Here is a 21,382-nt window from a genome sequence, read left to right as displayed (position 1 = left end):
TCGCATGTTGGCGAGCAGAACCGGTCTGCCCTCTGCGTGTGCCTGTCGCCCCTCAGACACAGTGCGCCGTGTGGGCTCTCGAAAAGATGTGGAATGTAATTTCTTGATTAATTGCCATGCATCAGCTCCAAGTTACATACAACTTCGGTAGTTAACCTTCTGACCTCCCAAAAGCAGTTCTTTGCTAAACTTTCCAAACATGTCTGTCTGTGATAAATCATTCGGCGTTTGCTAAGAGGAGAAGAGTTTTGGCACCAGCTCTGCACCTCTAGTGCACGTGTGTAGGAACAGCAAGTTGCTGCAAGCTATCAGAATCAGCTTTCTGATTTGGGGTGGGTGCTCAGACAGGAATTTCAAGAGTCCTTCCTTGTAAATGCTTTTGTCTTCATAAGAATATCTAAGGAAGGTAATTCAGAAGATGAAACTTCCCCCTCCTGAGACACTTGGCCTCTCTCAATGGGGTGAGCCCAAGATGAAGCCAACAAGCATTGTGAAGCTCCAGCGCTGGGTGGGCTCTCTGCAGCGGAGCACTCCGCACCGCCTCCTCTTCCCTTACCTAAGGTGGTCTCTTATAGACAGAAGAGCAAATCTGCAACCCTCCAAACTCGAACGGGGCTAGAGCTTGTGAATAAAGCTATGCCTCCAGCAGTGTCACGAAAACAATCTGAATTTGTAAGGCTTCTGGGAAGCAAGGGCACTCACTCCTGTTTCAGATGGAGAAGATTTGAGGAAAGCAGATAAAAATGCTGCCAACACCAGCTGCGTTACATTTTAAACACCTGACACTATGCTTTTGCAACCTTGTTCAGTGCATAAGGCTTCTAGCCTGACCTTGAAGCAGCCATGTAATGTTAATGAGAGGTGCACACAGATAGAGAAGACCAGACCACTTACCACTAAAGATATTCACTGTAAAAATTACAGATCTGAGTTACACCTGTGCAAATCGCAGAGCTGCAGCAGCCTCGTCTCCGCTGCTGAAGCATACGTCTGGAATAATTCCAGCGAAATACCAGAATCAAAATACACATATGCAAAATGTATGCAGCTTATCTTCAATTAATTAAAACTGATTCTGAGCAGTGTATCTGGAAAAATCACAGACAAAAACCTCCCTATTCTGCTCAGCGTCTCCTAATTTTCCTGTATCTCTGAGGAAGGACTCAACCTACAACAGCAACAAAAAAATATCCCCTAACTATTTCTAGAAACATTTCATACTATGCCAGTTGGCCAACATACTTAAATAACCAACCAACCAACATATTTATTTAACATTCAGCAGATGGACATGATATGAACATCGTGGTTTTCAGTCGTAGTTTTATAACTACTAGATTTTTTCAATGCCAAGATTCAAACAGGTTCAGAAGGTAAACACATCTCTTCGCCTCTTAACTTCTGGCCTACCATGCATTAACTTTCAACAACATTTAAATGCGTCTTGCAATGACCCTTCCAGGCTGCTCTCAGGGTTGCTTTCCAGTGTTCTGCTGGAACAGTCCTGCTCCGGGACCAATACCGCCCTCGAACCTGACCCCCATGTGGGTCTTGGTGGACTTGGCATGCCAGCCAAGGAGGTGCAGCCCCCAGCTGGGGCTGGGATGGATGCTGTGGTGGAGTGGCATTACCTCCCGGCTCAGCAGAACTGTGCCAGGGCCTGATGGAGAAGCTGGGAAATGCCTCTCCTTAAGCAGTGAAGAGCGCTTCTGGGCTGCAAGAGCAAGGCCGGGAGCAGTGTGCCAAACCAGCAGACCCCCAGCTGGTGCCAATTTCCAGAGCTCCATAACTTTCTCTAGGGTGGAATACTTCCCAGTAAATTTTGCGTTGCGACAATGATGTGGATGGTGACAGCCCCAGACCAGAGCACCACTGTGCAGAGCAGAACACAAAAGTCTGTGGCATTTGAAACTCAAAGCTTTACGTTCTTTTCAAAACTATTTTTCTTCGGGAGATTTTGTAACTCTACAAAGCTGGGGCAGAGAGATGGTGCCTGTGTTTAACCATAAGTAAAACAGCTGGTAAAGACTCTTGAAAAAAAGATTAACAACAACATTATAAATGCATTTTTGAAGAAACATTTAAAGTTACTGTGCAATAAACTGAGCAGAATGTCACAGAATGTCAAACTGGGCACAGTAAAAATAAATGTTATTCCCAAGGAAAATAAAAAGACTGCATATTTATGTAACATTCAGCAGATGGACATGATATTAATGCAGGGGTTTTCAGTTGTACTTTTACAGCTACTAGATTTTCTTGCCTAACTTGGCAACCCAAGGCACCATTTGATTTTTGGATTTGGACAATACTGCAACAGATGTCCAGACCAATAAAATAAATTCCTAAAGGGCTATGCTTAATTTGTGTAATTGATCAAGTTTTGTTACATGGGCCTCAGTTCACCAGCATGTAACTGCCTTCCAGATTAGCTCAGCAGTAGGGATTTCATTCCATATGTTACAATGGTTTATTGGCGCCTTTGACAACACTGCTGATTCAGCAGCGTTGGTGGAGACACCTGTTGGCAACGATAATGAAATAAAACCCACGGGTACCGGGGCGAAGACCGGCACAAAAGCTTTCGGGTGGCTTGTAAACGTCAGAGGGACACAGCTCCCCGCACTCAAACGTGTTTTCCTGAAATTACTGGGGAGTGCACCAGCACCCCTCCCATGCCATCAGTCATCGGAGTCCGAGAAGGTGACTCCTCCTCTTCTATAAAAAGTAATAAGTGCTCTAAAACATAGAGGACAGATAAATGTTGAAAAATGATATCAATAAAAATTTTGTAGTACATTTCCTCTAATACAAAATGTCAGTGATTTACTCCTTCCCAATACAGGTTTAATTGATTCAAATAGCATTGGTAGTAATTAAAATATGGATTCTGAAGCACAACTGTTAGCTCTCATCACTCACCTATTAAACTTGCCATAGATGCTGTGTTAATTATCTTCCCATATCCTTGATTCAGCATAATGCGGCCTGCAGCCTGTGACAGAAATTAAAGGAAAGACCAGTGACCCTTTTTGTGATTGTGCTAATAATGACATGATAATAAATTAGTCTTCACTTTTCAGAAGAGTTTATGTGCTAACACATTTTTTTTAAGCACTTGATATAAAAACTTGGTATAAAAATGGCTGATGCAGGAAAAATCCCATTGCCATTTCAGACCCTCTTCATTGTTGGCAATTTTTTTCAAAATACTCACTAATGTTGGGAATGGCCCCCCAGAGCTTTCTGGGTTTCAGGAAGTGTCAACCACCCTCAAAAAAACCTGGCCATTCTTAAATGCCTGGGCTTGGGCAGCCAGTAAGTACCAACAGCTTTTGAAAATGTTGATCAAAATCTGTAATTGATATAAAGCAAATCTCTCCTTAACTCCACCAAAACTAGGACCAATTTTATTGTGATAATTAGTAATAAAATGTTATTATATCTTGGTAAAGTAAATGCTTAGGAAGTTATTACCCATTTGCAAAACAAACCAGTGCAGCGTTTCACACTTACTTGGCAGCACAAAAATAATCCTCGTAAATTAACATTAAAAGTTTTGTCCCATTCTTCTAGGGAAGTATCTTCGCTTGCAGAGTTCATGTTGATTCCCGCGTTGTTGCATGCAATGTGAACCGTGCCCCAGCGAGCTACAATTGTATCCACAACCCTTTGCACGTCCTCGGGTTTGCTTACATCTGCTGCGAGGGCAATGCTTTTAATCCCTGCATTAAAATAGGAGTGATGAAGTCAGTACAGGAATTCAGAGAAAGAAGAAAAAAATCTATTTTATGATTACTTATTAATTCATATATGTATGTATTTTATATATATGCCACCTTAATTCGTCGCTCCACAAATTGTAGCAAAATGTGTGTTTGTTATTGTAATACTGCTGTTAAAGTTGCTGACTGGCGGCGGGGTTTGCTTGTTGGAGGCAAACATAAAACCGAGGTGTGACAGTGGAGTTTGCCACTCCGCCAGGACGAAGCTTTGAACACTGCACCATCTTCTGTCCAAACCCTCAACTGCAGCTTCCCCGTCCGGGAGCGGTTCCACGGGGAGCATCACTCGTGGGTGGATGGTAACAGCCCAGGAACAAGATAAAGCAAAGGACTCTTTCATTTGCTCGAATGTAGATGCTTTTTTATGCCAGTTCCCCCCAAGATGCTGCAGAAATCAAAGCAATTTGTCCAAAAAAGTGCTTTCTGGATGAACTACAGCATCCAGGCAGCTGGCAGCCTCCGGCAAAACCAAACCAGTTTTAGGTGGGAGCCAAGCGGGAATACCTGCAGGTTCCCAGGTATGGTAGTCATGGTGCCTGGCCTTATTTATTGCAAATCACACCACCAGAATAACACAAACATTCAGAAGTTAAGAGATTTACTGGATTTGAAACATGCAAAAGTTGTACTTTTTTTCCTAGAAAAATCCAGGCATTGACTTTTGCACCAGTGCTGATCGATGAATAGCTTCATTTAATTTACTATCAAAATCAGCTTTAAATACACTTATTATCAAGCAAAATAAGCAGCCTACTGAGGCACCTGATGACAAGGGGATTACACCCATCCTGAAAGTCAAAGGCGGCTACCCAGTAAGGGCTCTGGTGAAAAGGGTCTTAACTCACAAGGAGGGGGGCAGCTGCTGGGGTTGGACCGTAGATCAGCAGTCCGCAAGCAAACAGTGCACAGGTGGGAAGTTACAGCTGTTAAGATCTGTAAAGCAAGATTTTTAACTTCCATTTAAATGGAAAAATTATTCCCCATTGGTCCCTCTTTTAGATCATTCTAATAAAAAATGTAAAAGAAGCCTTAAACCTATCCTAGGAGAACAGGAGAAGACTCTCCCACAACGAAGCTTTGAGATGGAGACTTCCATGAAAGCAAGGCAAAACGATAACTGCCCGGTGAAGTTTGAAGAAAATGACAGGCAAGCGGCTTTCGGATGGAAAAGCTCCTCTTGATCTCCAGTGCGTCCAGGAGCCGGCCAGAGCGCACGCCCCGAGGTGATGCTGGTCTGGGGTGCTCCCCGTGTTGGGCCATGGGAGCTAAAGTCCCCTCTGGCCTTCAGCTATGCCACGGTCCCCTTGCTTTCCACAGCAGAATAAAGGGCAGACCTTTAATAATAATACAGCCACCTACAAATATGAATGCCCCTTCTGCCACAAAACAAGACCTCTTATTTTATCACAGGTTTTATGCTAAATATGCTGAAAGAATAAGAATAGCCAGACAGCCCCCATTGCTCCTCTTAATTGTTACCAAGACATGTAATGTACAGGAAGCTGCTGCAATCTTTCTTATTCAATTTACAGACAAAATGGGTGCAAGCGTGTTACTAATGGTAACAGAATGAGGCTCTTCACCTGCCCTCCAACTCTCACCCCATTTATGGCTTCATCTTATACAATAGTTCACAAAAACAAGACAAAAAGCGCCACATGTGAGTGTCTAGCAAAGCAGCGAAGGCACGCTCACTTCAAACCAGAGTCCCACACTTGACCTTAATCAATTCAGCTGATATCCCTCCACCCTGAGAGAGGGAAAAAAACCGCTTTCTGTCTCTCCACTGTCCCCCCAAACTGTCTGTTAAAAATAATAAATAAAATAAACTATGGAAAAATAGCTTAAAATCTGTAGTCCCAACCGGAGATAAGAAATCCAACACATGACGCATGATGGTAGCAGTGCATCGCTACAGTCCTCAGTTCAGTTTTGTGATGCTCGTGGAGGCAGTTTTATGATGAAAGGGGCAGGAGAGGAGCCAGTGGCTCCGTGCTGGAGAGGCATCAGTGTGCCGGAATCTGCTCGAGGTGCCCTTCTGCAGGGGACATGTACACAGCCCCCCTGCCACGGGGCTTCACCTCTGGTGTCTCAGTATAAATGGAAGTAATGCATTGCAGAGAGACAAGAAGATCAGAAGTGACATTGTGGGGAAGGCATTTGCATAGTTTACAGTGAAAATGCACATTTTAAAAATCCCATCAGACTGATTCTTCCCTTAAGGTACAGGCAGTGATTCCCCATGAAGACAGAAGGGTATGTAGTGGAAGGTAACCCTTAGGATTTTTTGGTTCTGTTTCATCATTTTTGGTTCTTCTGTCATGATCCATTAGTAACTGTTGAAAAAGGTATTCACACAGGATCTAAAAACAAAGATGCCTGTAGCCAAGGGAGATACACCCGAGCTGTCTAACAAAGCTAAAAGTGAGATAGATCACAGAGGTTCTGATGTTTAAAACTCATCATGAAATGATGGCACCATCCCAAAAGACAGTAAAGGCTCCTTGGTGTAAGAAGTAAAGTGGGTTTAAGAAAGCTAAGCAAAATGTTTTGAAAAAGCATCAGTATGGGAATGACTTGGGGCACCATGTTTCCAACTTTGAGTTAGAGATCCACAACCAAAGAGGAAAAAAAAAAACCTCACAGCTCCTTTGTGCTTATTATAGCCGGAAAAAATACGTATTAATACTACAATTGCTTCAAATTACTCATGTGAATACTTTGAGAGTAAAGCTAGCTGAACCTTTTTGTCAAAATTTATTTCCAACAGAGTATATTACTACTTTGAAGCCAAAATGTTTCATGGAAACATATTGATTTCAACAAAAAGTTTTCAAGGAAAAACTTCTGAGGTCCAGGCTAGACTGTCTAGTTACCTCTGGAGAGAAAGAGATTGAAAACCTGACCTTTTCAGATCCTTTCCAAAAACGGGCATTTGGATATAATTCCCTTTCACAAAAGCATTACAAAGTTTGGGTTTTGTTCCAACAAGGAATGACAATAAATTTGAAACCCAAAAAACTGTCATGAGATGGAATAGACGTGCCCTGACCAGCTGCACTGGTCAAGTTGACAGAGAATATGTGACCTCAAAGGATAAAGATGTGTAAAGATGAGAAGCGAGATTTTCCTTACTTTAGACTGCAATGATATTTGCTATGCCTCATGACCTCTCCGACTGCATTTTGTAACACCCCCTCACCTCCTCTGGGCTTGCAGCCCACCGGTGAAGGAGCAGAGATGTAGGGCAACCATTGAAGGATGGATGATCAAACTCCTACTGAAAATGCCCTGGAGAAAACTTAAGTTAGTTTTCAAATAGACTGTTGGCATCCAACGTCTCATGGCTCTATCAAGTAGCCCATTTCTATCTGAATAGCTCTACTTGATATGCAGGATCTCACTGTGAAAAAATGTCCAAAAGGCAAGTTAACTTGTAGGGCACAGCTACTTTGCGCCAAGACCATATGGCTTCAGTGCATAAGAAAATGAAAAGCTTCAGGGAAGGAGGGACCAGATGACTCAAGAATTTGTAATAGGAGCTGGACACTTTCTATTCTAGGTTGTCAGGATCAGACCGGCAATCAAAGCTTTAACCAGTACACTGATACTCAGTGTAAAGTGTTCCCTGCTCACTAGAGCTGGGATTGTACAGACGGGGACTTTTTAAGGTGTTCTCTGTGGAGGCTCAGGTGGTATCAAAACCAGCACTGAACCATTCCTCACCCCTTCCTCAGGAAGTTGATTGAAATTGGGTGATAGAAATACATCTGCAGGGGCTGGTTTTGCTGGAGAATATGGTTTCCAATGGCCCAATCCCTTTCTGAAGTCATAGTGGAAACAAATACTGGTGACTTAATCCAAATGGGGATGTGAGAATTTCCTGGGTAAAACTCTGTCTTTAGAGGCAATGAAGTACTGAACTTCGAAGAAGGCTCAGTTGTAATCTCACAAAAGGAATTATAAAATGAGTAACACTTCCTTTCTTTTCTCATTAAAAATATATTTCCAGTTTTCTTTTCCCCCCTTTACAATTGCAGTTTAGCATGACTCCAGGGGGAAATTCAATTTTATGTTACATTTTCTGGTTTTACTGCTAAAATAGAAGTGGCTTGTAGAGGATTTTACCTCTTATTTGGGATTTTAGTTATGATGTCTATTAGTATTTTGTTCCTATATCTGATCTCGCATGTTTGAAAGAACTATAGATGAGGGTTTCAAAAATGACTTTGCTTCAGTTTGAGGGAACAATGAGAGATTTAGGTTGACAATATCTCTACCCAGTTTTGGTGTTTTGGCTCCTGGTCCAGACATTAGGTATAGAAGAGGTGCCAGGGAGGGGGTACATGCTAATGAGTTTGTCGACCATGTCTGTCATCCACCCTTAGTAAAGCCTGAGGTGCCTTGGCTGCTGCACGATCTACTATGAGGAACATCAGGGCTGGATGAAAGAGAATTGCACCGCAGAGACAGGGTCAGGTTTGAAACAAGGAAAGCAGCCCATTACAGCACTCGTCACCAGGTTGTGTATAGCAGGACCTGCAGGTCAGTCCCGCGCTTACCTTTGAGGCTGAGCTCACACACCACCGCTTCTGCCTTTGCAAGGACCAGATCCACAACGGCTACTTTAGCACCGGCTTCCCCCAGCGCGTGAGCAAAGGCTCTTCCAATTCCCTGCCCTCCGCCTGTGACATAGGCCACCTTGCCATCCAAACGCAGCCGGTCAAGGATGCGGCGCCTGTTATAACCCCAGAAGACATCATCCCTCACCACTTCTTTCTAAAACAAAAACATATATACATTGCACAGTAAGGTACAAAGCTCAGTAAGTGATAGCTATGAAGGACTCTGCCTGTGAGAATGAGGTGGGAGCACGAACAGGGATCCATGTCTTCTTGGCCCATTATTTAATACAAAAGGTATGACTAATTCAAGCCGAAAAGCATCCTTATCCCCACAGATACTAGCCTCAGTAGGAGCACTAAGGTGCAAGACAATGGAGCAGAAAGGCTGTGGTTTGGGGAGATGCACCGACCACTCCACTTACATGAGAGTAGGGTATGGTATTTTCCGACCCGGCTTCCCATGAGAGATGGGTCAGGTACAATGTCTTAGAAGATGACTGATTAGGTCTTCCAGTTATTTCGCCCCCAGGGCCCAATCCTGCCCTCAGGCTCAGCTGACTCCAGGAAGGCACGGAGGCTAAGAACAAGTTTCCAAAGGAAGGATTTGGCTCAAGTGCAGTGCAATCAAAACATCTTCACAAGGCTAGTGCGCAAATAAAGATACCAGCCAGTAACTTACACCAAGCTGTCATCTGATCAGCTGCCATACATCATTTCCCCCTGACTGGAATCAAAATGGAAAATACAAGATGTTTAAAATACTGGGTTTGAAATGCCAGGAAATGCCGGTGGGTGTAGCTTTGGGAGCACTCAGGAACTGCAAAACAATCAAGATGTTTGGGTCTGGATTTACCGAGTTAGGCCATTATGATTCCAGATGGGAATTTCATTACAGCTGGATGATGCCCACTACATAAAATGGAGAAAGATAAAAGCACCATCTTTTCCATAGGACAAGCAAAATCTAAGGCCATGAAAATATTAAGCTCAGAGACCATAGGAGGGCATCACATGCTGCCTTTGGGCAAAACAAGACTACTGCAGAAATATTGCGTTGGTTCATTACAGCTGGGCCCCAGCTCCATCTGCCCACACTCCCCTGCATGGGATGGACCAAAGAGCACCGGGCACAGACACCCGGCGAGCAGCACGCCAGCTGCGCCAGGGAGTTATCACAGCACCAGCATGGCTGAATCAAAAGACTTTGCAAGGAATCAGCATTTAATAGCGTTAGTGTAACCCTGGACTAGTGAGGCTAATATGTGCCAAGCCCTAAGCTGGTAAGTCCATGCTGCACAGCACCAGGGCACGATAGAATGTGAGTTTGGGCTCTTGCCACCAAACCCCTGGAAGTTATTTTGTCAGTGTCCTCAGCAGAGTCAAAATTTTCCCAGAAAGAAATACACACCTTGGATTCAATCACTGCATCTGGAGGTGCCAGGCTCCTTCGAATGATGCTCAGTCCGCTCTGCACAGGTAAAATTATCTGCAAATATAATGTATACACACACAGTTCTCAACTGCTTTGTACCTGGCTTTCTATTACCCAAATTCCACTGATATGAAGGATAGTCCTTCCTTCCTTAGGCCACAGTACCTTTTCTCGTACTCCTATTCTTTAGCCGAAATTCCTTCCAACACAAATATGTCAGGCATTTGTATTTGCTCACGTTCCTCTTCCAAACTCACAGCTTCCACAAATGCCAGGAAAAAAAATGCAATTTTGTCTCTCCGTTTTCTAAATCAGTGCCAGCTGCTGAGGCTTCTGGATTTCCACTGCCTGGCTAACACTGTCATGAGGATATACCAGTCTTATTCTTGGAGCTCAGTAAACCATAACAGCAACTCTTTGGTGTTCTTCAGCATTTGCTAGAACATCTGTCCTGCACCCATTGATGAATGTCAATAGGTTTTGCCACCTACCTTCTCTGACACCATTATCACACTTCAGTGAAAGCTGCACTCAGTGTTGGAGATTCAATGCCAATATCAATCTATTAGAACATTAGATATGGGAACAACAAGCTATTTGTATCTATTGAATGGCTCACAGTAAGATTCAGGGCATGGAAAATTGTCATTAATTTTTCCTCTTATACAAAGAAGAGCTGTTGCTACTGGTACGTTGATGATAGAATAAATACAGAATCACAGGAGGCACCTCTAGAGGCTGTCTGACCTGCAGATGGGCAAGGACCTTAAGCCTACGAGGCACATACCAAAACCTCCTGGGCAGGAGGTATGGCAGGGGGGGAGCGTGGGAGGGAGGTGGCAGACCTCGCCTGTCCCACCACGGGACCAGCCTTACAGTGCAGAAGGGCAGGCAGGGATCCGGCCATCCTCGATGACTCCCCTCAGCCACAGCAGCCCCTCTGGCACCCCAGTACAGCTGTGGCACAGAAGTAAGCTTTGTAGGCTGGTGGCTACTGCCCTGGGGTAGCATCATTCGTGCCTGCTTTCAAAGCCCTGAAGGATATTTGTTTAATTTTGCCTCTAAAACCATAGCATATTGTTTATGCATCCTGTTACTTCTTTTTTTTTCCCTCCTGCCGGAGGAGGACTGTGTTGACTTCTATTGTGCTGGTGATGCCCTACAGCCTCCAGAGCCTTTAAAGCGGAGCCGGTTCCCTGGTTGCACTGTAGAGCTGATTATTCACTCTTAAGTGCTCCACTTTTATCTTGCCTTTAACACTGTATATGATGTAGACAGAGAGTAGGGACCATTTCCGAATATAGAAACTCATACACAGAGCTCAAGTGAGGTGAATTATAATAAAACTTGAGTTCATTTTAGGTCCCCTGGATAATGACACCAACAAAAGAAACATTTTTAAAGAGTACTTTGCAAAATCCGTAGATACAGTACCACGGGCACCTTAACCAATTGCATTGCACTAACCTGCTCAACACGAGGATCTGAATTAATCACTGTATTTAATTTTCTGACAGCTAGTACATTTTCATCAGATATGTTCTCCAGGTAGACTTGTCCTTTTATGAGTGTATTCTCTACACAGATCACTCCATCCATTCTCAGCAAGTGGTTATCCATGACAAAGCTGTAGTAGTTAACAGCGTTCCTTTGATCAGCATCAATAAAGACTATATCAAAGTGCTCGTCCTCAGCATGTAATGCCTGGAAAAAAATTATGTTGGAGAAAACACTAATTATTTACCTGAAAATTTAAAGTCTTGCCATTAAAATGTCCTTTATATAAAACCCAAAACAGAAGGAACCCTGTTCTTTTAAGGTAACATTGCCAGAATTACTTCTGGAGATCTTGGGAGTTTTCTATGCTTTGCAAATAATTCTTCGGCAACGCTGCTGCTCAAAACTCTGAACCTCTCAAAGAAAATCAGGATATAAAAGAGGATGGCTCATCCCAGCTTGTGGAGTTGAGAGTCACAGCAGGAACATCTGCATATCTAGAGTAAAGCGAATTGATCCATCAGGGTATGGGAGAGGACTGGCATCAAACCCTGCAGCTGAGGTGCTGCAATAAGTTATCTCTTATCAAAAGAGTAACTATCAACAAATTGAAGAGTGGTGATTATATCAGTCTTTGGGAAAAAGAGGCATAAGGCTGATCCTGGGAATTGCAAACTACTGAGTCCCCACTTCAGTAGCAGGAAAATGGTTGAAATCCCAATTAATAATAGAATTATAAAGCACATAAAAGAACAGGTCATGATAGAGATAAAGCAGCACAGCTCCTGTGAAGGAAAATGATGTTTCTTTAATCTAAAAAAATGCTTTGGATGGCTCAGCAACAGAGAGGATAAAAGAGAACTGGCTGCTATCATCTAATTGGATTTTCAGAAATGTGGCACACCTTCCCTCCAAGCAGGCTGCTGATGATAATGTATAAAAGTGTTGATGGATGACCAGATGGGAGCCTTTACAGCCTTCTCCTGTGGCAGTTAATGCACTCGCTGCCCAAGAGGCTGCTATGGAATATTTCAGATTCCATCTGGGACTATTTAACTGCATCTGTGTGCGTTGCAATGAAACAACGGCTCATCCACCTATCTCGGCAAGCAGAAAAGCTTTCAAGTCTTGGCATTTCGAGTGAAAAGAGAAACAATTATGTTTTCCAGAACTCACTGTTTCTACCACAACTTTTAACAGCACTTCTTGCATCCAGATTTCCCTTTTGTGTTTGGAGACATTGTGCACAATGAGTGATGAGCGATCCCCTGAGACGTACGAGAGAAAGCATCAATAACAAATGGCAACAGAATGTGAAAAACTAATTTGTTTTCAGGAGTGAGGTTGATGGCTCCCAAACAGAGATTTCAGGAGCCTTTCTGAAGCAGGGAGCGCGTCATTTAGACAAGGAAATAGCGGGAAGTGGATCATTCAAGCTCTGAATTACTCTGTTGTGCAAACTGGTGTCATTGTGGGCTTGTTAGTGGTTAAGAAATTAAGCCTGCCTGAGAGCCTGGATAGTCACACTTAACTGCAGATGCTTGATAGCACAGAAGCTCTGCCAAAAGCATTCATGAGTCTGCATTTAGGACACCTTTTGATACTACACTATAATGAAAGAAGACATTAAGGCCAAATATATGCTGGTTTATAATAAATGTAGCAGAAACTGGGACAGCTGGTTTCCTGGGATTCATCTTTTCATTTCATGACCAGTAAGAAAATTTTGCCCTGGTTACCTCTTGAGCTGTATTGGGTGAAAGCAGCAGGAACATTTTTGCTACTGTGGAAGAGCATCTTGTATCAGGCTGCAACTTAGCCAGTCTGTCCAATGTAGATACTTCATGAAAGGTCAGAAGATGAAAGCTGGGAGGAGGAGTCCATCGGGAAGAGAGATTAGAGGTCTCATTCCCCAGGGAGAAGAGCCAAAGCCAAATTCAAGTAATTATTGTGACTTATCACTACTTTCTGTCTTGTAATCTTCCCGGGCAGAGGAGGTGGGGGGCAGACATTCAGAAGCAGATGTGGCCATCTCTGAACATATGTTACTACTGCTCCGTGGTATGGCTCCCTAATGAAAAAGAATCTCACTTTTATGCATTGACTTCATTAGGTCCATATGGAGTTGTGTAGCTCTTTGGATATTGAGCTGGACTCCTCATTTCAGCCCTCTTTCTGTACTGTCTACCTGCTGACAGCTTATCTCCTTCTTATCTATCTTCTGATACAGATAAACCACCTTTTAACTTCACAGCTTTCACCCTAGGAGGGTGCCTGTGTTGTATGTGTATCCAGCACATGGCTGTTTTGTCCTTGCACTGCCTGGGTGTGCAAGGCGACTCTTTGGAAGGCATTTCTCTTCTGCCTGTTCATCAAGTCCTGAATGGCCAGCCATGAAAGTCAGTTGGGCACCCTTCACTTTTCTAGATACCTAGTACTAGACACCTATACGGAAATGCCTGAATCACTGCCTTGGAGTTCGTACTGCGACCCAGCCAGCATTTGAGCTTCTTGGTTCCACAGCTTCAAGACTGCTGTTGAGTTTTCCATGTTTAGTTGGAAACAGCTGCAGGCCTATAAGGGGAATCCATGAAATTCCTCGAACCAGCTTTGCCTCTGGAGCAGCCTCTACACAAAAGGATAACAGCCACAGGAACGGGAAAGTGCTCCATTTCCCAGGGCTCTTTGGCTAGCAGAGCACGGGTCACCTGGACAGGCAGTCACCGTGGCCAGGGTACCACACTGGAGAGGGTTTCCTCACTGCCAGCACCCACTGCTGAAGCAAGAGAGCCAAAAAGAAAAAGCTGCCCTAATGGTAGCTCTGGTTGCGGAGCTAAGCACTGGAAATATCAGTGCAACAGTGGAGACAAGAGGAGAGCTTACTGCTGTCTTGAAATGGATGAGGCGTTTAAGAGGAGGGATTGACTACCCTTCTCCTCCCAGAGCAGACTGGGCCAGGCCCTGCCTGGGACCTCACAGCACGTTGGAGATGCCTTTGTCCTTTGCTAGGAGAGAGGCAGAGCCCAAACGTCTCCAACTGTGAGGAAAGCTGAGATCCAGAAGGAAATAATCTGCCTGCAAAATATGCTGCTGAAACTTATTTCCTGAATGTTTACGGTGCAATCTCTGCTCCTTGCTACAGAGGCATCATAGACGGTAACAGATGGCAACAAGAAGTGTCTTAATTCAGAGCAAACTTGGCTAAAATTAATGCTTTTGCTTACAGTGAGTCATTGACTTCCTTTGGGATTAAAAGAGAAAAAAAACTTGTAGCACTGCATTGCACAGTGGAGATGCACCAAAAGCAAGCACGAGAAAGGGCACAGCAGCACTGTTAACAAATACAGCAAAAGATCAGGGAGAGGACATCCCAAATAAAAACATGAATGAATCTTCTGCCAAAGCTGAGAGAAAACCTGATTGGAGTCCTGATCAGAGACAACACTCTCTCATAAGGCACATACAAACTCAATCAGAAAAAAATGACTGTCCAGTTCCTTTGATATGGATCATACAGTCAGCACATTTGTAATAAAGATGTACTCAAAACTTATTACCTTCCCTATGCCTTGTTCTTGACCTAAATGTAATAGCAATCCATCCTTAGGGTACATAGAATACATGAAAAAGTACAGCTTCCTTTTAAAACACCATTAGAATATTTTACTGTATGTGGACATACACTCTTGTTACTCCTAAATGCTATTCTATTGAGTACAGTTTATATTCACCGGCAAAGCTAAATCTCTAGGGAAGCTAGAGAGGGAATGCAATTTCTAGTAATAACAGCTCACAACAGTGAATACTATCCACTTATCCCCACAATTTCCAGCTATTTTGGACTCCTTTCTGAATTAACCTTTCATATCAAAAGGAGCAATTCTGCACACTAGAGACTCCGACACAATTTCATGCATAATTTATTCACTCAGTTCAACATTAAACGCAGAGTCCTTGACTTTGTCAAGGTGGATTCTGTTGGCAGACTTCACAAGCAGCAAAACAGGAGAAATGAGATCTGCAGCTCAACCTCTTCACCTATTCTGTCTGATAAACGGAGGGAAAAAAGAAAAAAGAAAACCCCAACATGCTTATACAATGCCCTGCAATCAGCAGAATCTGCTGCAAACACGGTGTTATTTTTTGTGTTGCGTTTTCGATTTTAAAATGGAAGTATCAAAATCATGGATGGGAATAATTTCCTGGTAGTTTGCATTCCCTCCGGACTCAATCCTGCATCCATTGTTCAACCAAAAGTGCACTGGGAATTAAAGGAAGCTCTTTGTGCAGGATCAGGCCTCTTGTTCCCAGCTGATGCATGGCAAAGCGTGTTATTCGGGCACAGCACGACAGAGTTTAGGCTTAAAGAGCTTGTCGGGAAAGGTTTTTAAACGCTGGCCCAGCACACGTTGAAAGGGTAGCTAATTCCCACTGGAAGCACCTGTATCAAAGACTGAACCCAAGGAAAGGCTTCCCCTCAGTCCACATTTCAAAATATTATGGAAAAATTGCTGCGGTCACTGGGCACAGAGGCTTGTGCCATGGTGTATGTGAGCTACATGCTTTGGTGGGGACCTAACCTAGCTTGGCAGCCCATCCCTCACACGTGGGAAAGGTGGATTTTTTTTCCATCATGCCCTCAGGTACCAAACGAACCCCACTGTGCACCTGAGCTCTGCAGCTCCTCTCTGGTATTTAACATCCTTTGACAGCTCAAAATCCCAGATGTTTTGCAGCTGGCTCTGGTCTGGGACAAGAGACAGGGAACCTGGCCATCCCCACCAACGCTGTGTGGTAATGCAAAGGAGCAGAAAGAGGCTTCGGAAACCCTGGTCAAGGTGCCGCTATGGACTGATGTGCTGCCTTTGCACTGCTCCCCGCTCGCTCACAGCCCTGATGAGCTGCGGTTGAAGGTGGAAGAGTCAGAGCCATGTGGGTCCCACAAAGGCTGTCTGAGGTGCGCAGGCACAGAGGTGTCGCATCCTTGTGGCAACTGCTGCAACATCTGACAGCTTTCCCTGTAAAGGGCATCGATGGATGCAGCACTGGACACATCCTGCAGCACTTGAATGGTACCCTCTACCCGAGGCTAGTATGTAACTCTTGGGTGGACTAGTTTTACACCAGAAGTGAGAGTACATCGTATACCTTCTGGCAGTTTGGACTTTCTGAATCATAGCTTCATGCAGCAGAAAAGGAATTCCCTGACAGGTAGTGTTATTTATCTCTCATATGACATTTTTGTGCTTTGAAAGAGCCAGTGCAGCGAGGCAAATCTTCTGCTCCCAGGAGCTTGCACTGCTGCAAAAATCTGAGGAGCAGCAGATAAGCAGAAGTCCTGCCCTATCGCACTCAGCTTGGAAGCAGAATTCAGCCATAGTCACCACAGCAAGAAAGCTGCAGCAGACACCTCCAACGAGCAAGTGGTGAGTGACCATCTCTGCCCTCTAATTTCTCTAGAAGGACAAGAATGAAACCTAGGGCTGCTGCACACCATAGACAACAAAGACAATCCTTGCCAGAGCTTGCTCCAGCTCTCCTGAATCTCACCACGCTTTTCAACAACTGTTAGCAAGCTCTGTGCTAGACCAGCCTCCCTGCAGACAATGGAGGACAGAAACACTGTTGTTCTCCACATTCTCCATGAAGCTGAGCTGTGATAGCTTGGCTGTGCCATCCCCAGCGCATCTCCTGCCTGTGACTGCCTTGTCTCCCTGCCTTTCAGGATGCCCACGTGGCAGCAGAGGAAGCCTGCTTGGTCTCCAACCTAAACTGGTCGTCTTTAGGAGGAAAAAGGCAGCATGCTGTTCACAGCCCGAGCCTCTTCCGTGCATCCAGGTGTGTTCCCACATGGCTGCCCCACTCCAGCCGGGCAAACCTCAATGATCCCAAAATGCAAAGGCACCAGAGAGACCACCAACTGCGTTGCTTCATCATTTACAGCCATCGTGGATTAAGACCTGTAGGACAATCCTGATTGTCCTGACGCCAATGACAAAGTAACTGTCAGGTTGAGCAACAAAAGTTCAGAGCCCAGTGCAGAAATCCTGCACAGAGAGGTTTCCCCAGTGCTGGGATCTCTCCTGCCAAACACGAGCATCTCCGCTCTCATCAGCTCCAAGAGCTATTTGAAGCTCTGAGTACCTGCAGAACTGGGGTCAGGATGTGCCTTTGCATTGCAGTCGGAGGATATAAAATCAATTGCAACATTCTGTTTTAAGGATTTAATTTTCATGTCTTTGCTCCCTTCTTTAATCTCTACACAGCATGTGCTCTGCCTGCCTCTAGGTATTTTAATTCAGTCACAGTAAGTCAGTTGCACAGAATGGGCACTAGAGAGCAACAGCAATTCAATTAATTTCACACTCACTGTGGGGAGCTGGGATTTTAAATGCTGCACATTGCAGGTGATCTGTAACGTTTCGTTTATTCATATACTTGGCAAAGCTCTTTGTTTCTTTCTTATCAAACTTGGAGGTCATGAAAGCCAGAGGTCAGAAAGCTCCTGGCCATTTCATTTTAGAAACAAATATGGTACCTGTTAATGCAAATAAATTTGCAATCAAGCTCACACTGATACATCCAGATTGAAAATGGAATCAGATCAAATTGGTTTGCATTAATAATAGAAAGGCTGTATATTTAATGAACCTGCCATGGGCATCACCTGGTAGCATGCCGGACCTGCAGCAACGTCCTGGAGATCCATAAACTGGAATTAGACGTGAGACTCCTCTAGATGCTGGCAATCATAAGCTTTTCTCTTTCTTGGGGCAAAGTCACTAGTCAGAATGAAACAACTATAGCTAACGCATTTGCCTGTCGGAAGGTTATCACATTGCTCTGGAAGTGAGAAACTTGGGAGCTAATTGCCCGCAGTGTTTTCAGTGGGGGGAAATAGTGAGAGGTTGTGGTTGAACTACAAACTTCTTCAGGACTTTCCCAATTCTTGTGAATACTGGGAGCAAGCTGTCCTTCTCAAGAGCTGGCTCAGCAGGGCACAGATACACTCTTCCAGCTTGTTATATTTGGAATTAGAGACCCTGAAACAAAGCCCACCCACATCAAGTAAAACTCTGCCATAGAAGCCTATCGAGCTACATTTAGAGCTTGTGATTCTTCTGATCAAAGACCTGCAGTATTTTAGTTAAAAAGGAAAAAAACTATCTCATATGACAGAGCCGTTCCATATACATTGTCGTGAATACGAAATAACTCCAGTGCAAGAGTGTGTTCACGTTATTTGCAAGCAAACTAGGGTCACCACCCAGCATTTTGCGGGCAGGTAATAGGACCTGCCCGAAACTCTTCAATCTGCTCTGCACAAGAGCTCCCAAACTCCCCTTCCAACTGACTTTACCTCCAAAGTGTCTGCCGTTGGTCCCACTCGCATGCTTATCTTTTTACCATCTGAAGAATAATCAAACGCTTCTTGGCTGTTCACTCCAAGATATGGCGCTTCTGCACATGCAAAGATTTTGCCATCATCTGGCAATTCTTCTGCGATAGCAAGGATACTGTAACCTTTAAGCTTGCCAATTAATAAAATCTTCCTGGCTTTGATCATATGAACAAACATCCTAAAAATCTGGCCTGTTGAAAGACAAGAATGAAAAATTTAAAAATAAAACCATAGGAAAGACTGTACCCTGTTCACAATGAAAATTAGATGTACCTTTTAAGTGATCATTAAAAAAAAAAATCTAATCTTAAAACACTTTCAAATCAGGGTTTAACAACAGAATCTGACAAAATTTCATCTAAAATGCAGCTAAAAGACAACAGAATAAAGGGACTGGTTTTAAATGCAGAACCTTTATCATCAATGCTGCTATTGTTCAAGTGCTTGTTAAATAGTGCTTGAAATATTGCATATTTTAACATTCCCCCCATATGAAAATGGCTTTAAGATGTCTCCATATTCTTTCTGGAACCCGGTTAAAAAAAAATCACTACATTACCTTGCATTTGCTCTTAGAGTCATTATCCCTAGACAGCACCATCATTTAAGAAATTTATCATCAGTGGTGTCCTTCGAACAATGTATTAGTGTAATACATTATAAGAGTACTTCACTGTGATGATATATTACTCAAAAGATGGGAACATCTGGGAAGAATGAATCTGGGAATAGATTTAGTGTAATAGCCTTTATATGGGGATACAAGCCTGGGTATTGCTACTTGAAAAGGTACAGTGCTTGGCCACAGGCCACCTCTGTGGAGGGGTGGCTTCCCAAGTTTTCCCGACACACCTCCACCGCAAAAGCATGAAAACCCCTGTCAGATACCACTAAAGCCAAACCAACATGATTTCTTCCTTCCTTCCCCTTCCAGTGAAGACGATGATCTCTTTGCTGCTCACTAAGGGATGGGGCTGGCACTGTGAATTAAAGCACTCACGACCGTGTGCACGGGCACAAGGGCGCGGGAGGCAGGGGACAGGGAAAATTCATGCAAAAGGAAGATCAAATCCTACAGAAAGTTCTTATCTTTCTTTTTAAGTAATTTTCCACATTTTCTGAGCATTTCCATGGCATTCATCCTTTCCCCACTCAAGACAGAGTAGAGGATGATGAACTTCAGTGATGACCTTTACACCAATCTGGTGCAATTTTACCCTCTTGGTTGACCAACTTGCCGTTCAGAGAATCAGGGGCACGTTCTTCCTGCAGCCTAACTCCGGTTTCAGTTCCTCCAGTGTCCCCTGGGCCGTGGTCAGGTGAAGATTTTCTGGAAAAAGAAAGAAATTTCAACATTATGGTAACAACCAAAACCTGAGTATCTTGCATAAAAAACAGCAACCAAGAGGCAACTCCTGGAAAAGGTCCATCTGTGCATGAGCATGAACAATTAGCCCAGAAGCGTTACAAATATCCCTAAATTACAGTCCTAAGAGGACCTAGCTTGGCAATAGGCCGCCGGGCTGGGTGCTGGCAGCCACTCCAGCCACAGGGGCTTGGGAAGAAGGGGTTGTGGGACCAAAGGACAGCGTTCCCCACTGTTCAACCCCAAATCTTTCCTATTTCCCGTTGGTCCCAGACAGGTGTCTCTCTATCTGCTGGTTTGGAGTAAATGGCTCCAGCTACCCTGGCCAGGTTTTGTTCAGCTCTAGGGGATATTTTTTTCAGCCAAAGAAAGGTTTCATTGCAGGATAGGGGAAAAGACGTAAAATCTAAAATTTTTTGCAAGACAGGAAAAAAATGGCTTTCCTCACAAACTGCTGAGAAAAGCAGGGTATCTCCAGATGCTATTTCACAGAAGCCAGGCCTGTGACAACGTCTCTGGATGAAGTGAGATGCTACCTATTACGAAGAGAAGGGAATATACGACTGGAAGAAGTCCATAGCCTGCAGACAGGTTAGATTACCCTATCTGAAGAAAGTAACCACCAGAAATGGCTGGTGATACTTCGGCAAGTCAGAATTCAGAGCCATTTCAGCTTCCCCCTCCCCAGCATCCCCCACCACTCCTCAGTAAAATGAGAAAGAATTCATAACCCGTGTCAGCCACACTCAGATAATCCAAGACTTAAAGAGTAGAACATTTCATATAACCTCTTTTCTGCCCCTCACAAATGCTTTAACAACTTTAATAAGATAATGTATAGCTATTATCGTACAGCAAGCGTAAGTCAAACAACTATCAGCTATTATTTCAGCAACAGAACGAACGCTCAGCGTTCCCGTAATCCACAGCCTGGAACAGTTTACACATTGTCAGTTTTAGACAGAACTGGCTTTTTCCACCTAGCAAAATGTACACTGATAAATGGGAATTGTTTAGCAGACCCCACATGGCTGGGTAATATACTGTAGCTCAAAAAAGAATAATGAGGGTATCAGTTGGACTTCTGAATTAATGATACCTTAAATTAGTTTAATTAATTAGCTTAGTTACTAGAGTAATTTAGTTAGCAGATTAATTAATGTTGAGCGCTTGGAGATAAAAGCTGCATATGAAAGCTGTTATTACAGGGTGGATCCAGAGGTGCAGGTTTTCTTCATACTTTATTTATCCCAGCACCAATTTGATCCAGGGGCT

General features: G+C 43.8%; 1 protein-coding gene across 1 annotated transcript in view; it reads right to left on the bottom strand.

The window, feature by feature from the left end:
* LOC103921829 overlaps positions 1-21,382 on the bottom strand; it is a 33,495-nt gene that overhangs the window by 8,359 nt on the left and 3,754 nt on the right. The window contains exons 3-9 of the mRNA XM_009329854.1: positions 19,959-20,071; positions 18,700-18,932; positions 11,310-11,546; positions 9,817-9,896; positions 8,348-8,550; positions 3,517-3,725; positions 2,923-2,995 (exon numbers count right to left, since the gene is read on the bottom strand). Of these exons, the coding sequence (XP_009328129.1) occupies positions 2,923-2,995; positions 3,517-3,725; positions 8,348-8,550; positions 9,817-9,896; positions 11,310-11,546; positions 18,700-18,932; positions 19,959-20,071 (1,148 nt within the window). The remainder of the gene's footprint in view (positions 1-2,922; positions 2,996-3,516; positions 3,726-8,347; positions 8,551-9,816; positions 9,897-11,309; positions 11,547-18,699; positions 18,933-19,958; positions 20,072-21,382) is intronic.

This window comes from Pygoscelis adeliae, unplaced genomic scaffold, assembly GCF_000699105.1.
Source record: "Pygoscelis adeliae isolate BGI_AS28 unplaced genomic scaffold, ASM69910v1 Scaffold67, whole genome shotgun sequence".
NCBI classification, from domain to species: Eukaryota; Metazoa; Chordata; class Aves; order Sphenisciformes; family Spheniscidae; genus Pygoscelis; species Pygoscelis adeliae.
This window is presented reverse-complemented; position numbering and strand designations above follow the sequence as displayed.